This window comes from Puntigrus tetrazona, chromosome 12 (genome assembly GCF_018831695.1).
Source record: "Puntigrus tetrazona isolate hp1 chromosome 12, ASM1883169v1, whole genome shotgun sequence".
Classification (NCBI taxonomy): Eukaryota; Metazoa; Chordata; class Actinopteri; order Cypriniformes; family Cyprinidae; genus Puntigrus; species Puntigrus tetrazona.
In genome coordinates this window covers 15,143,857-15,160,698 of record NC_056710.1, presented here as the reverse complement: position 1 = coordinate 15,160,698, position 16,842 = coordinate 15,143,857, and the positions used below count along the sequence as shown (strand labels likewise).

At 41.3% G+C, this 16,842-nt stretch overlaps 1 protein-coding gene across 6 annotated transcripts in view; it reads left to right on the top strand.

Moving 5' to 3' along the window:
• bahcc1b (BAH domain and coiled-coil containing 1b) overlaps positions 1-16,610 on the top strand; it is a 95,755-nt gene extending 79,145 nt beyond the window's left edge. For 3 of the 6 annotated variants that reach the window (XM_043253876.1, XM_043253880.1, XM_043253875.1), the window contains exons 15-29: positions 2,947-3,070; positions 3,652-3,889; positions 3,996-4,190; positions 5,707-5,871; positions 5,990-6,225; positions 6,316-6,393; positions 7,491-7,638; positions 7,769-7,886; positions 8,249-8,324; positions 10,878-10,986; positions 11,214-11,330; positions 11,460-11,609; positions 12,467-13,668; positions 13,767-14,003; positions 14,089-16,610. In XM_043253876.1, the coding sequence (XP_043109811.1) occupies positions 2,947-3,070; positions 3,652-3,889; positions 3,996-4,190; positions 5,707-5,871; positions 5,990-6,225; positions 6,316-6,393; positions 7,491-7,638; positions 7,769-7,886; positions 8,249-8,324; positions 10,878-10,986; positions 11,214-11,330; positions 11,460-11,609; positions 12,467-13,668; positions 13,767-14,003; positions 14,089-14,298 (3,403 nt within the window). In that variant the 3' untranslated portion in view covers positions 14,299-16,610. The remainder of the gene's footprint in view (positions 1-2,946; positions 3,071-3,651; positions 3,890-3,995; positions 4,191-5,706; positions 5,872-5,989; positions 6,226-6,315; positions 6,394-7,490; positions 7,639-7,768; positions 7,887-8,248; positions 8,325-10,877; positions 10,987-11,213; positions 11,331-11,459; positions 11,610-12,466; positions 13,669-13,766; positions 14,004-14,088) is intronic. The other 3 variants (XM_043253877.1, XM_043253881.1, XM_043253879.1) reach the window with 2 other exon arrangements.
• The last annotated feature ends 232 nt before the right edge of the window (positions 16,611-16,842 follow it).

The window sequence follows — 16,842 nt, the reverse complement described above, 5'->3', positions numbered from 1 at the left end:
TCTTGGAGGAGAAGGGGTTTGTAATTAGAGGACTGTGAATTCTCCTACCAGCATACTCGCTCAAATACACACACACATACTCTTTCTCTCTTAACAGCAGGAATGTGACATGGAGTTGACACAAGGACTAGAGGGGCCTTTCGGGGTCAGGAGGTCGGAAGGTCGTCTTTGGGTGGCGACAGGCAGAGCGGAGAGGAGGGCGGTGGGCTGTCAGCTCTGCTCTTTAATAGACGCCCATGCCACAGTCCTCATCAAGCTAAAGCAACCGCACACCAAACCCTGCCTCGGACCTGGTGTCGGGTTACTAATCAGGTTTCCACGGTTACCTGGTCTCCCGGGCCTTGGGGGTTTTAGAGACTCTGTGGCATTTAAATGTAGTAGAAACGAATTGGAGATGTACACGGTCGGGGAGAAAATACCTCCCTGTCACAGACCAAAGCTTTATTCACTGTTTTGACAAAAACAGAGCCTTTATTAAGGCCCTTAACGACTTCATAAGACCGTAGTTGAGGATCTGTAGATAGATGTACTTGTGCCACAAGGAGGAGAAAGGGAAGTGCACTCAGCACTCTCTTTACTCTGTTCAGACCAGAACAGTTTACTCTTAGCAATGCTTTTGTTTTTGAAGATATTTCCTACAGTTCCACTTAGTTTTGTTGTGCTCAGTCTCCCAAAAAACAATAATTAATCTCCAGGTGTGTTTTGAAGGGGCATTTGGAATAGGGATTATGGGTGATAATATGATGCTTTCGGCTGAATTTATTGGATGCAGATGTGGAGAATGGGGCGTAGACGGGCATGTTCATGTTGCATGTGGTGGTGGGTCGATAGAGGTTAGTGTCCATTGATCCAGCTCCGGGCAGTCGAGTGACTCCCGCTGGATTGCTCTCTCTCTCTCTCTCTCTCTCTCTCTCTCTCTCTCTTCTTTCTTTCACTTCACTTCATCAGTTCTACTCATTTGTGTCCGCTTTGATCTTGAGCCATTTCTCTTACTCTATAGAATGGTTTGGGTGTTGTTCTGGCTTTTCTGGTTTTGTTTTTGCTGATTGAGCTGCATTTGTATGGTAATGCTAATTTCCATAATGACTTTTATTTACACAAACATTGCATGTTTGTATATAAATATAGATATTCAATTAATTTAATACCATTCAGTTAATACAATTATACAATTATTACAATTATACAATATTTTTCATAGGTAGTTAGATATGTTTTATCTCACCTACAGGACTCATAATGAGACTGCTCAACCTTTGCAGATGTGTATTTGCCAACTTTTGATCAGCATTGTGTTATATTAGTTTAGAAAGTTGCAGCTTGCAAATGGAAAGGACTTTTCACAGACCGGGACTTTATGTTCTGCTGAGGTTTTTGGACCACAGTCTATGTTTTTCCACCCATCTGTCCTGGTCATGTATCTGTGCCTCTCTGTCTCTGCGGGATCCTCCCTCCATCTCCAGATAAAGCAGGGGCTCTTTGTATTGAGGAGGAGGGCTGGGGTCTATGTGTTGGGGACACTGATTCTTTCTGACAGCACCGGCCAGAGTAAAGGGCAGACAGCCAGTGTTCAGACAGCTGAAAGGAAGAGTGGAACACAACGCAGCCAATGCTGGGACTGTGCGGTGAATGCAAGTCTGTATAAACGAATGTCTTCATGCGTGTACATATGCATCATACATTTCTATCAGGTCTTCATCTAATTGTATTCTGAAATATCACATGTATTTATTTTGTTTTGATATATTTATTTGCATATGCAAGCCTTCACACAGCCTTTTTATTAAGCTGCTAGTTGCACGGGAGGCCAAATGCTCCAAAAGTGGAAGACTGCGTTGTTCAAATTATTCAATATTTCCTTATTCATTAATCAATTATTTTTATGTTAATTATTAATGACAAATTGTACATGTGCAACCCAGTAGGCAGTGCAGATTGCTTGTGCACCGATCAATTTGGCCAGTGTTTCACATCATTATGGTAAAGATATACTTTAAGTTGAGTTGCATAAATTGTAACAAACATTAAAACAACAAGGCAGTAGGTGATTTATGCATACTGTGGTGCATGCTGGGAAACAGTTCAGCATTTAACATAGTAGAAATTATGGGGTCAGGTTGGTGTTGTGGCACTTCGATTTGCAAGAAAAATTAAAAATGTCTTCATGGCTTGATTTGGAAGTCACTTGTAAAAACTATAGCTGTCTCCAGGACAAAGAAGAGAGGCTGGAATTCACCAACCACACAGCCGACACAGCTTCCGACACTCACCTGCCAGTCATCCTGGTGACTGACGGGCCAGCTGATGTCTGCTCCGCCCCGAGCACTGACTAAGGCAGCCCGTGGCAGGGTTTGAAGTAGCTGTCTGCTTCTCGGGAGTAAAAACACTGATGCTTACACACTGCAAAACGAGAGACCGATCGCCGCAGAGCGAGTGTATGAGCCTTATTTCAGTGTAATAGGTCTGCTAGATGGTTGGCTACACACACACACACACTCTCGTTGCCCTCCTGAAGGCCTGTGCATTGTGCTGCTTTGTGCAGGAACAGATGCATTGATATGGTAATAAGACAGAGAAGGGTTTTTTATTAATGTAATGCTGGAATTCACAGCCCCGAAACCATTGGCACAGAATGGGAAAAGGAGTAAGCAGAGACAGAGAGACTGAGACGAGGGAGAGCGAGGAAAAAAGAACAAACAAAATTATGAGTGGGAGGTTGCTTTACCAGCACTTCTCTCAGATATTTCTCGGTTTGGCGTCAGATCCCAATTTTTCAAGCGTGCAGCGGGGAACCAGGCCCCTGCCTCTCCATTCATCAAAGCCTGAAAAGAAGGTTATTAGAGAGCCACAGAGAGGGAAGGCAAGCCCTCCGCTCGCCTCTGATCTCTCCTTTTCATCCTTCGTTCTTCTCTCCCCTCATGAATACCTCTCTGTTGTGATGGACAGGTCGGCTGGAGCGGGGGCGGGGCCGGGCCTGCTTACGGCGGAGGACTTGACTGGAGGCGGAGACAGGAACAGGAAGAAGAGAAGGATGACCAGTAGCCCTTACCACCATCTCAGTAGCACACAGGTTTGTAGCTATTCTGTTCTAAACGGCTGAAAAAATGTGTTGTGTTTTCAGAAATGTCATCTTATTTATGCTGCTTTAAGCTGTTTTCTTTGGTTAGTTGGTTTCCTGTCAAGTGGTTAAATACTTGTAAAACAGCAAGACTTATCACATTTTAGCATTCAGCTAAATGCAAGAAGAGACCAGACACAAATATCACATTTATGTCAAAATTCAGTTCTTAAACTTTGCTGTTGTCATGATGTTTAACACTGTTTTCTGTCTATTGGTTAGCTGTTTTCTAGCTTGCATGGTTAAATACAGTTAAAACATTAAAAAACCCCATTTAATTAAACAGAAGCAATGAGGCCAGTCACAATTCAGTTTTACCAAAATCCCAGTTATGTCACCTTTGTTGGTTAGATTCTGAATGCTAATTGTTGTCTATGCATTTTAGTGAAGAAGACAAACATTTGCTTATGACAAATTAATTAAAATCTTCAGAGAAGGATTGGTTAAGAAACATCAACAGTGATGCTTAATGCTGTGCATTAATGCAACTCAATTTTGACTTTGGTTTAATTCTCTATCTCTCTTTGTATTAGATAAAGGCTCATTGTAGGCCAAGAGGCAGGCCAAGACTGCTCAGCACTAAGTTTAAACAGAAAGCTTGCTCACAGCTGAAGCAGAAAGCCAAAGCCAAGTGTGGATCGAGACTGGTGAACTTGTTGTGTCACAGAGAAACCAATACAGCAAGCGCCATTACAGAACATCTGTCCCGAGAGCACAGTGGAAAAGAAGAACACACACACAGTAATAAAACGGGAGAGCACAGTGACACAGGTAAACATAATACATGCTAGATGTATATGGCAGGAATTTTGATTGCACTGATATTTAGATCACTTTAAGTTATTTTAGATTTTAGATTACAATTATTCTGTCTCAGCAGGCAGTGGGGCAGCACTCCACCAGGGATCAAATGGGAAGGGGACTATGATAAGAAGAGGCGCAAGGTCAAAGGCCATCCCGAGCTCCTCACTAATTCCAACCCGAACTCAGCAGATGCTATGCAATACAGCTGTGACCGATAGCAAGCTAGAAGCTACCGAGAAGGGCATCTCTCCTTCTGACAGCGACACAGGTGAGTTATGGGCCGAGAGAGATGCATCCCACCATGACGATCAGCGGATCCTCTCATACCCCTGCTCGACTGTCAAGCCATTAAAAAAAATTAACGACACCTCCTCAGGCATGCATTGGGCAAAACCCAAGCTGTAACGCTAGCCTGCGTCATGCTGTGTTTAGAATGCCACACCTACAGGGAAAAAAGAGATGCACTCCCTTTACCGCCCCAGTTCCGCTACGTTTTAGTCCACACTGCCTGCAAACACACTTCAGCAAGTGAACAAAGTGGAGATGAAATCATGGCGGTAATGAACGCTAATGTGAGCTATGCCTGCGGTCGAGCTAGGCGGTGTTGTCGCCGCTCTGTTAATTGCCCTGAAAGTTATCCTTTTCACATTTCACGAGCTTGCGAGAGTGTTGACGAGCGCCTTGTAAGTGACAAGTGTGTCAGCACTGTGTTGACACCCGACACTGCTGCCACCGTGCCATCTCCGCTCTATGCGAGACACATATCCCACAGACGGCATCTGCCAATACGTATCTGTGACACCCAAGCATCCGAGCATGACTTTGTGTGCGTACTTTACAGTTTGAAAGATTTGTAATCACAAAGGTATTTGTATATTTTTAAAAGAAATTAAAATTTAAGTAATCAAAAATACAGTACTAAGTACAAAATTATTTAAAAACAGTGCCAGAGAAAGCATCTTTAACTGAATATCTTAATAAACTGACAGCTAGAATGCATAAGGTTTCAATAGCTGTATCTATTCACGTTACAAACTTGAATATCAAAATCATCACCTCTGGGGAAATGGGTGAAGTTGTAGGCCTAGGGGAAACAATGATATTTTAAGATCATTTATAAGCTGTCATAGTGTATGTATTACCTTTTTTTATAAGTTTTTTTATTATTATTATATTTTATGTATTTTCTTACATTTTTGTCATAGTTGTATTTGATTCAATTTTAGTTTTAAGCAATTTTTGCACTTTAAATTATTTGAATACTTTAATTGCCAAGTTTGTTTTAAGGGTAAGGGGTAAGTAGGGTATTAGTTTTAAAGAATGTCAATTTCAGTGTTTCCATTTAGCAGTTTATGTCCAATGTTCTTCTGAAATTTTAAAGAACCAAATGAAGTTGAAATAGAAATGTAATCAGTTGCCATTTTTGCTTATACTTGGGGAATTGAAATATAAATTTCTTTCAAAAACATAATTTTTTAGTGACTCCAGACCTGTGAAACGTCATGTATGTGTGGCTGTAAACAGGAATCTGACACTTGTGGGAAGCAAAGGTCTGGTGGTCAAACCTGTCAGTGACTAGACTTCTCTAACCGCCACAGTTCCTGTGAACGTTGACAGTCACAGCCACATTTGGCACCCATTTCATGAACTTTGCTAAATATCGAATAAATCATACAGTGAGAGAAATCGTCAGGCTGCGTTCACCATGACCGATTCAGATGCCCGCTGTGAACTGTAGTCCAGTCAAGATGTCAATGCATTCAATCGATCTATCATTTTCACAGAGGAGGAAGATGACGGCATCTATGACAGCGAGGAAGGGGCAGAGGGCATCAAGAATCTATCATCTAAAGAGCAACTGTCTGGAGTCGGCCGTCCTTCACAGTGCTCCATCGTGAAGCTAGAGGCCAATCAGAAAGCCAAGAACAAAACGGAAAGACAAGCATTTGGTAAATGTTACATCCTTATATAATTAGACAGCAGAGATTGACAGATATCACCTTAGTTTGCAAACACTCATTTTTCACTGTCACACTTAACGTTTTTGTTTTTTTGTGTTCCCTTCAGGATCTATGAACGTGACCATCGCTAAGGAAGAGGTGAAGAGAAGGAAGGCCCCCTGTAGGCCGGCCCTAGTCAGTGCTGACCATAACCACTCAGAACTGGAGGAAGAGAGGAGATTGACTGGCCCCAAGTGGAGAGAGGGGTCAAGGGAGAACACCTTTGACCACACTAGGGTTCTCAAGACATCACCTACTCCACGAGAAAAGACCACCAGGAAGAGTGCTGTGCTTCTTGGAAAGGTATATCTATGTTTTGTAGCAATGTTACAGCTACAACTAAGGTTCTATGGAGGTCTAACTGTGCTAACATGTTCCCTGTGGATCTTTCAGAGGAAAAGCTGTTGGTTAGAAGCACTGTCGTCTCAGTATGATGATATTACTTGGAGCAGACGAATCAGAAACAAGCAGGTATGCAATGGCTCCCATGCTTGCTTTCAATGAAAAGTGTATGACCAGTTAAAAGTTATGCTGGTTAGGATAAGCTAGTTAAAGGGTTAGAATGATTGAGTAAATTATGTTATTTTTGTTTTCTTTGCACAAAAAAAAGTCACTGATATCACATGGACTGTTTTAATGATGTATTTACTACATTTCTGGACCTTGATCACTTCAGTTGTGTTGCTGCCTGTAAAGAGCCAGATAGCTCTCTGATCTCATCAAAAATATCATAATTTGTGCCGTGAAGGTGAATTAGGGTTTGGAACAACATGAGGTTGAACAGTTAATGACAAAATTTTGATTTTGAAAATATTTAGATTTTGAAATATTTACTAGTGAACAGCAATGAAAGGTATATTTGAGCTTATACTGAAAGTTAGTGAGATCTAGTGAAGTTGCAGCGCCACATAGCGAATTACCCCCTAGTGGCCTAGATCTATCTGCCTTGCCCTCTTGGCGCCCATAAAAAGTCATCCCTCCGAGAAGGATTATGCAATCTCGCGTGGTTTGTCCTGTCAGGGGCTCTCGTAAATCTGCTCACAATAAAGATAAGATGGGATCCGCCTGCTAATTCACAGGCTGAATCATGCATTGTCTAAATAAAACAGTCAATAGTTTTGAAAGGATTTACACCATAGGCGTCAAGGCTGTCACCGTCGGCCCTTTGTGAGGTCATCAGTGAGGCATGCGAGGGGACTTTGCCTGCCTAATCAGCAGCCGGGGAAAATTCCCACTCCGCTCAAAGAGCACGATAGAGAACAAAGACACGCATCATTCTTCACCTGGGCCTCACCCTAGAGACACACTTGTAAAATGAAAACCGAACAGCATCACCCCAAGTGACGAAACCTCCATCACGTTAATATATGACATCTTTTTTGAGCAATGTTAAGTACCGAGGGCTGTGCACAAGAATGGACCTGTTAAGGTGTGAGAGGTTATGATATATTTGGATGGGAGTTTGAATGAATGTTGGAGCCCTGTATCACTCTCTCCGGGGCCGTTACAAGTGTGTGTGTGTTAGAGAGAGGGACTCACCGACTCACTCGCCGTTTCGTGACTGTTAGCAGGCTAAGGGGCGAGCAGTCAGTCGTTTGCTGGAGAGCTTTGCTGCCGATGAGGGATTTCGTATCGATGATGACAGCAGCTTTTCAGAGGGAGAGGAGGAAGAAGAGGAGGAGGAGGAACCAGAGCCAATGGGCAGTGCACTACCGGGTAAGATATACACAATCGGACATGCATAATGCTGTTACATTTACATAAAACTGAATTCATGTCGAGACAGGATATGCATGTGGTAAACGTGGAATGCCCTCTTACTTTAATCTGTCTTTGTCACAAACAGCCCTGCCCAACTGCATTCTTACCAAAGAAATCCTGAGGGACGGGCTGAAAGTGTTAATCTCAAAAGAGGATGAGTTACTGTATGCTGCCTACGTACATACACTGGACCTACCTGATATGTAAGACAATCTCCCTCTATTTACAATAAGATGGATGGGTGGATGGATGGATGAATAAATAGAGATATTGATGGATGAATGGGTAATGGAGGGATGGATAGATGGAAAGATGAATGGATGAGTGGAAGAATGGAGATATAAATACAGAGATGGATTGAACATTGGATAGATAGATAGATAGATAGATAGATAGATAGATAGATAGATAGATAGATAGATAGATAGATAGATAGAGATATAAAAATATATATAGATTGAAAATTGGATGGATGGAATGATAAAAGCGTGGATGGATGAACGGATGTATTGATTTACATTCAGAATTTCAAATAATGAAAAAATCTTTATTTCTGTCTCTTCAGCTATAGCGTTGTTGTTGAAGGAGAGCGCAGAAACAGGCAGAGGATCTACTCTCTTGAGCAGCTGCTTCAGGAAGCGGTGAGACACTTTAAAAAGCTTCTTCAGGGGACTCGTTCCCCTAAAGACCTCCTCCATCTTCCCATACAGGCCTTGGGCTGAACCAGCCCTCTAGGCCACCCTCACAGGCTCTCACAGACCCCTTGTTCTCCCCCAAGAGCCCCATCAGCTCAAGGCTGGATCCAGCCCAGCTCTGTGACTCTCTGCTAAAGCAGTTAAGAACATAGCATCTGGGGTTGTGTGAGTGTGTGTGCACCGATAGGCAGTTACTTAACCATGAAGCATGTAAACTGCTATGATCAGTGTTTGAAGGACTCTGGTTCAACTTTAGGCATTCCTTCACATGTGCGTCTTTTATTGCTTATTTTTTTTATCTCATTGAGCATCATATTCATCTGTAAAGGAACATTCAGCATCTGGTTGTGATAGAGAATGTAGACAACCAAAGGAACTCGCTAATATAGCTTTTTTTTTAGGCAGTACCCTTCGTTAGCTGTTTCTAATGCAGTCCAGCAGTCCATTAGATTTGTGCATATATACAGTTTCACGTTGTGACTGTATATGACTGTTCCTTATTAGTTCTGCGTGGCCCCCCAGGAGGATGTACAGAGAAGCATGTTTTATCCCTTTTTTATTTATTTATCTTCTTATTTAGGAACATCTTTGGGGCTGAACTGCGGGTTGCACTTACACGCATAGTTTATCTAAGCCGACGGGGAAAAAGGGAGCTGATTACACACCGTAAACCAACAGCTCTTTGTCGGCATGCATTCATTTGAATACATTACATGCGTTACTTCTCTCATTCATCTCTCTCAGTATCATAGGCTGAAAAAAAACTGTCTCGCTGCCTAGGGACCGCCTATCGCAAGCTTTACCCACCCGTTCCCAGTTTCCCTCAAAGACGTATTAATGAGCATGCTCTGTGCAACTCTCAAATTCAGTACAGTACACAAAACATCTGAAGATATCTCTTCTTGATACAATCCACAAGCTGCAACACAAAAAGCTCTTGATTGTTCACAAAATGCAAAACAAAGAGAGGAGGTTGTCATTTGTGGCAGTGTTGGATGCAACTGTGCATAGTAGTGGGAGAGATAAAGCTGGAAGGACAGAAAGAACGAAAGAGCTAACACTGTATTCTTATTGAAGGCTAACAGAGTAAAAGCTTTGACATTGAACGCTACACTCTACTCCAACAAATTGGACTCGCCCATAAGCCTGCAGCATTGTTCCTATGTGTATGTTTGTGTATCAGCATTACTAGATCTAATGTGGAATTACAAAGCCAGCACAGCTCAGGTTTACATAAACTTGAAGTCAACATGAAATCAAATTTCACCTTTTTTTTCGCAATTTCAAATAAATTTTGTCTTGTCAATTTTGGTGGGTAAATCCCATTTGTCTTCCTGATCCATTACCAATAGCAATTTTTTTTAGATGAATATCGACTTTGAAGGGACTGTACACACAAAAATCCGAAAGGAAACTCATCTCATCTTCAACTGAAAAATCTTATTGTTTTAATCCTGCATGCAGATTTTTTTTTCTGCAAAAAGAAGATACTTTGAGGAATGACATTAATCATTTTTGGTTTCCATTGACTTTCATTATATTTTTTGTCCATACACTGGAAATTGATGGAATACTGTTTGGTGGTTATCAGTATTCATTAAAATATGTTTTATCTTCTGCAGAAGAAAGTTTAAAATGACTTGAGAGTGAGTAAATATAATTTGTAATTTCTCATATAAGAAGTTTCTTTTCTGTATTAGTTACCATTTTTTCATTTTTCATTTTAATTTTTTCTGTATTCAAATATTGGTCTGCCATTGGTCAAATAAACATATAGTCCAAACATATGCCATTGGTTGAATCAGTATTTGGACGAGATAGCACGCTCTAACAAATAGCAGTGTTTTGATAGAGGCTACAATTGTTTTATATTGTTTATACTTCTGGGGGGACTTTCCTTAATGGAAACACTGCTAGCCACTAGCATTAGCCTCAGTGCAGTGATATCTCCTATTTTTTTCCTGTGCTGCTTTCAAGACATCTTATCAGTTGTTTGCTTCCAACACCACTACCTGCAAATCCCAGCTAAAAAGTTCCCAGCTCGTCGTTTGCTCTGTCTGTCAGAAAAGCTGTATCTGCAGCAGACCCGTTTGAACTGGGCCTGAAAGAGCCCTCAGTGCATGTGCTCTGTGTAGTGGGAGGGGAGCTGGCAGCCGCACAATAAAGTCATCGATTTAGGCCTTTTTCACCTCTCTGCTCTTTTATCCCATTATTTCAAAGCAGACACCCTATTCAGCGCTGCTGATTTGCTCTCTTTCTGGTTCAGTATTAGAAAGTGTCTATGGGAACAAAATCAAACAACAGCGTCTCTTGAAAAAGGTATACCCATGGTTATAATTGCATTAAGGGGAGGGCCTCAAAGATATCTATGCTTTTGCAAAGTGGACGTGTCTCATGTTCTTCATGTGTGCCTTTTAACTAAATCAACTTGTTATGCTTGATAAGCTGCCTGTCTGCGAGATATGTAGGTTAATTTTTAAATTCATCCATGTGTTTCAGGTTTTAGATGTGCAGCCTGAGACGGTGGAAATTCTGACAGCTGGAACAAGAGTGTGTGCTTACTGGAGCGAACGTTCCCGCTGTCTGTATCCTGGATATGTCCGTAAAGGTGAGATCATTCTCACATGTGCAAGCACACAAACTCAGTCTACACTCAAATGCTATTTAGATATCCATTCTTTTTTTTGCTATTTCTTGATATATAAGGATTAGAAAGTCAACATCATATTTTAAATCCTCATCTAAAACAGTACCAAATATATAATAACATTTTTAGCATTATTACTAATCATTTATGTTTTTGGATTCAGACCTGTATGTTTGTGATTTCCACAGGAGGTCCAGGTGAGGAACAGAAGGAAGGCTGCATCATGGTAGAGTTTGACGATGGAGACCGGGGATGGATTTCTCTTTCGAACATTCGCCTGCTTCCGCCAGGCTACCAAATCCACTGTACGTTTTTTGCACATAAACATATTTCATCTCCAGTATAAACAAAGAGTCTTGTGTTTAGCAATTCTAGACAATGTGCCAAGTTTCCATGCTTGTCATTAAGCCTGTGGCATTGTTGATGGTCTGCAGGTGCAGAGCCATCACCAGCCCACCTGCTCTCACCTAGCTACCGCAGAAGGAAGACCTCCACTCACGAGAAGATGACTCAACAGGCTGATGTGTCTTCAGAATGTTCCATTAACGCAGAGCCCAGGAAGAATGTTGTGAAAGCCAAGCCAGGTGCGGGATGACAGCTGCATCATCCACATTCTTACTGTGTCCTGAATTCCACATTGGTTGAATTTAAAACTATTTTTGGTTATGTGTTTCAAACTGATGCTTTTTGCATTCTAAGATTAAAATCTCTCATAATTCACATATATCCCTAAGGTGTTACGTTTAACCTACAATGAAAGGGATAAAACATGTTGTTTCAAAGGCATTTTAAGAAGTATCTATCAAACAAGATTCCACAACATGTTTTTGTGATTTAGTGTTTTAAACACTAATCACAAGAACTGTCAGAGAAACTTGCTAGGTAGATGTTTCTCAACCTGTTTGTCCCTAAGGACACGCTTCACTACTTTTCTTGGTTCCTGTTCCTGGAACTGACATTCCCACAGAATGATTTATTTAATGTTTGTCAAGAGCCCTAAAAGTCTTATCAGATGTAAGGTTGGATAATCTGTGTAAGCGCAAGAGAAAAAAGCATTTTCGCTCATTACTTTTAATCACACTGTGCAATTAACACATCAGCGTTGATGAGATCAGTGTTTTGTTGACCAATGGAATGAGACGTATTTGACTGAACAAATGGATGAGAGAAACTGGTGTCAAGGTTGAATGCTACTTAACTAAAGAGTCTATCCTAAAGCCCTGTACTACCAGTCCAGCAGCTCTAACTCATTAGATGTTATCTGCAAAAATACAACAACGTCAGATGTTCCACTGTCAGGCATATCTGTTTGTATCTGTTTTAAGGGGGTACAGGTAATATGGTAGTAACAGAGCTTGGAAAATGCAAATAAGTGAGCACTGATGGAACGGTTGTTTTCCTACATCCCCATAGCAATGCCTTTGTTTGTCTCCCTCAACAGGAAGGCCCAAATCCATCAATGCATCATCAAAGAGCTGTGCATCGGAGAACGTGACTGAAACTGTTTCCCCTCTTCTTGGCTGGCCGGTTGCTGCCATGTCCAGGAGGAAACCCTCCATGGATTTGTTCCAGTTTAACGGGCTAACAAAGAAAGCTCTAAGGGGAAAGGAGTCAGACATGTTCCCTTTACTTAGCTCCACCATGACCACGCCAGCCAAAGGCATCTTCAGCACTTCCTTTGAGGTGGACTCCTTTAGCAGCATTGCGAATGGTAGTACTTCCTTTGGAAATCAGCAGTTGGCAACAGGTCTGCCTCTTGGTCACAAAGGCGTCCCTGGTTTACGGGGTAGAAAGTCAGGAGACAGGAAGGAATTTCTGGTCAAACTGGACCATGAAGGGGTAACATCCCCCAAGACTAAGAACGGAAAAGCATTGTTACTTCTTGGAAACCCAGAGGTACAAAGAAGTGGACGGATGGAAAAGGGCTTTGGAGCCAAAGGAATAGGAGAACTGACCTCAACAATGGGCTACTCCCAGTCAGTTCTTCTAGTCAAAGATGCCAAAAGGAACAGTTGCCATCTTCTCAAAAGTTCCTCAGAAATGCGTAAGCACCCTCAGGGTCTCGGGCTTAGTGAATATGCAGATTATGGGCCAAACTGCCACAGTGACTGCCTAAGCTCCTATTCAGATATGGATGAAGATGAAGATGAGGAAGAAGATGCTAGAAGGGCGGCATTGCGCACCTCTGGACGCTTTCTGTCTCGTCTTTCTGTTTCGTCGTCATCCTCAGGGTCCTCTAGCGCGTCTAGTTCAGGCTCACTGTCCAGCTCTAGCATTTGTTCATCTGACAATGACTCGTCCTATAGTTCGGATGAAGAAGAAGCATCACGTCTTCTACTTCAGGGTTGCCTTTCTTCTCATCATACATTGCTTCAACAACAGCAGCATCCTGAACCTCCCGCCGCCCCACCACGGCACACTTTTGGAGCCAAAACTATGACTATCTCTAATTCAAAGACTGCAGTCAATAGTAGTACAGGAAAACCTCAGAGGAGAAAAGAGATTGCCAATTCCTCTGTAGTACAGTCCAAATCTTCCAAAGACTTCCTTAAAAAACAGAAGATACCATCAGAGGGTTCACCTAACTCATCCTCTTTTATGCCAGGACGGCAACTGTGGAGGTGGTCTGGGAACCCCACTCAGGTAATTTCCTGTCCTGATTTTTCTGTTTTAACACAAATCCAAAACGGATGGTTTTAGTTTCTGAAAGACTCCCTTAAACTTGACTTTCTTGTCATCAGAGACGGGGTTTGAAAGGAAAAGCTCGAAAGCTCTTCTACAAGGCCATTGTTCGGGGGAAAGACACTGTCCAAGTTGGCGACTGTGCGGTTTTCCTCTCGGCTGGCCGGCCCCATCTCCCCTTCATTGGTCGCATTGAGAGTCTTTGGGAATCCTGGTCCAGCAACATGGTGGTCAAAGTTAAGTGGTTCTACCACCCTGAAGAGACCAAGCTTGGAAAAAGGCACCGGGATGGGAAGGTACAGTAGTCACCAAAGGTCTACATTGGTTTTGATTGACTTCAGGTAGATATTTCATAACCTAACCTTTCTTTTCTCTTCATAGCATGCCTTGTACCAAAGTTCCCATGAGGATGAAAATGACGTCCAAACCATCTCCCATAAGTGCCAGGTGGTAAGCCGAGCTGAATATGAGCGCCTGAGCCGTATCAGAAAACCGAACAGCAACAGTCAAGATCTTTACTATCTGGCTGGAACCTACGATCCAACCAGTGGCCAACTGGTGACAGCTGAGGGAGAGTCGATCATCTGCTAACATTAGAAAAATGCTGAAAGCACTACTGAAATCATGATATACAAGAAATGGCTGATAATCAGGCCAGTCTTACAAAACTAGCATGATGTGGAAAGTGGGTGTAGCCCACAAACATGGGTTTCTGCAGCCACTTTCTTCTCTACTCTTGGAGTAACAGTTTATTATTGAACGTATTATGGGGAGGACAACTTGTGGTGATCGCTGTGTGAAGGTCATCTTTTATATCTTTTAGTGAAAAAGGCACTGGACTCGTTCAGAGTAGGATATTTAGACTGACCAACATGAATTGGAGCTGAAAACGCTGACTATGTTTTTGGATTTGTGGAAAGTTCTTTAAGAAAGATCTTCACTGGTTAAGCACGTCAAACTGATGTCCCCAGGACTTTTTGATATCCCAGCAGGACCAAATACACTGTTACTTTAAGCTGTGGTATGATCTGATTGTTTGTGTGTTTGCGTGAGAGGAGATGTGAATGAGAGGGTAATTTTTTGTTGTATGCAAATATGTGAACAACCACGTTTGTATGTAGAGATCAGCCACAAAAAAAGACAAACAAAAGAAACAGGAATGGGTGTTAACCTGGAGATTAGAGGCCTAACTGGTGTTTTAAACTGAATGATGCTCTCATATGTGTACAGTCTAATGACCTCTTTTGACAATACCAGGGATTTTTTTATTGTTCTTTTCTCGTTTGTTTTGGCGCTAATGTCAATATATTAATAAGTTGGTTAATGAGCAAACAAAAAACAAACACAGACAAAAAACAAAAGGAATGATTTTTCCAGTCAAGCCATACACTTCTGTACCTCTTGCGTATCTTCTCATTCAGGTGTATAGTTGTACAATTGATTTATTTGATGTGTGTAAATATATAAATATATATTAAAAACTACAAACTGTAAATATAATATAAATGAAGAGAGAACTCTATTCCTCTTTATTGCTCTTGATTGTGTTATTTTTTTAAAATGAAATAACTGTTCTGATTGGAAGGTTTGTTTTTGGGGACAGACATGATTTGGGAGACCTTAGTTACTGAATACCCTCTTCACTGTTGTATAGGAGGGAAGGGAGGGTTGGGAGACGTTCTGCTCACGGAGCAAACACTAGAACCGACACAATGCAGTCCAGTCAGAGGAAACAGGCTGTCTGTGTTCACTCTTTCATCTTTTCTTTTGGAGTTTGATTTTGGCTTTGAAAGAATGGTTTGTTTTTTATTGCATTTCATCGTCTTTGTGTGATCTAATTGGTAACAATTTGCGCAAAAAGCTAACACTCCGTAGTTAAAAGTCCCAGGTCCGTAGAGCACATGTGGAGGTGGTTTTACCGTCCGGAAATTCATTTTAAATACTGACTGAAGGAATCTGGCCTCCAAAATATCAAACCAAAGTATGTCCTTGGAATTACTATACTTCCAGCTGCAATAAATATGTAGACTGAATCATAAACAAGGGGCACTTGCAATGTTTTTGCCTGATGTACTTTAGATGAATGACAACTACGTTTGCAGATAACTTTTTAAATGCGTTTGTGTTTGAAAACAGCTGAAATAATATTCTTACGATATTTCAGCAATGTTGTAGCAAAGTGTGGGCCAAGGATTTTATGTCTGCAAGGAGTGGGTATGGAAATGCAAAGCGTGAACAGACGCTTCCAGCACTTGAAGCCTCCTGCTGTCCTGTGTCACGTGATCATGAAGGACAATCATAACCTGTTAGTGAGGGCAGTTTAAAACAGATTTAATCTAAAATATTGCCTCTTGTCACTTTTTCTTCCTGCTTTGCCAAAAATTGTTCTGTTTGTTTTTTTTTTTGTTTTTTTCTCCATTGTCAACGTTGTACTCTTATTTGTTTAATATGCAAGCCTGTACAGATTGTTCCGTGTTGGAATTGTGAAAAAGGACAGATATGCCTTTCAATCCTAAAGGATGACTTACTTTTTTAAGGACATTGTTGCTGTTACACTGCAAAAGCTAAAGCTTTAAGAAATCTGATGTGAAAATAAATGTAATGTCACTTTCTGGGTCTATAAAAAAAAGTAAAATGGTATTTTTGTAAACAAACACTGGATTCAACGCTTGATATGGTAGCACTGGCACCACCAGCGTGCCAGGAAGTTGGCCAAGCCTCAAAGGAAATAGAATCATTGTGTAACCTGAATTTGAGACCCACTTGGAACTGATTTTTACAGTGGATGTTCTTTTTGACCTTGTGGGGAATATAAATCTAAGATATTTCCACTGTTAAAACATGTTATTTATCTTAATTTTATTGCATTCGTGTTGCATTTAATTAAAAAAAATCTAAATTACCATGCCTTGTTGTACTTTGTTTGGTGGATGTATGTTGAAAGCAACAATGTACTGAAATGTATGTGCATATTATAAACTGTCTTTGCACCTTAACCCGATTAACTGTCTGCAAACAGCAAATAATGTTAAAATATTATATTTGAAAAAAATTGGTCCAGAGTATCGACTGATCTGCTGTTGTTTGGTTTGATCTCAGCAGTTTTGCAGCAAAGAGCAGACATGCAGGTCATTT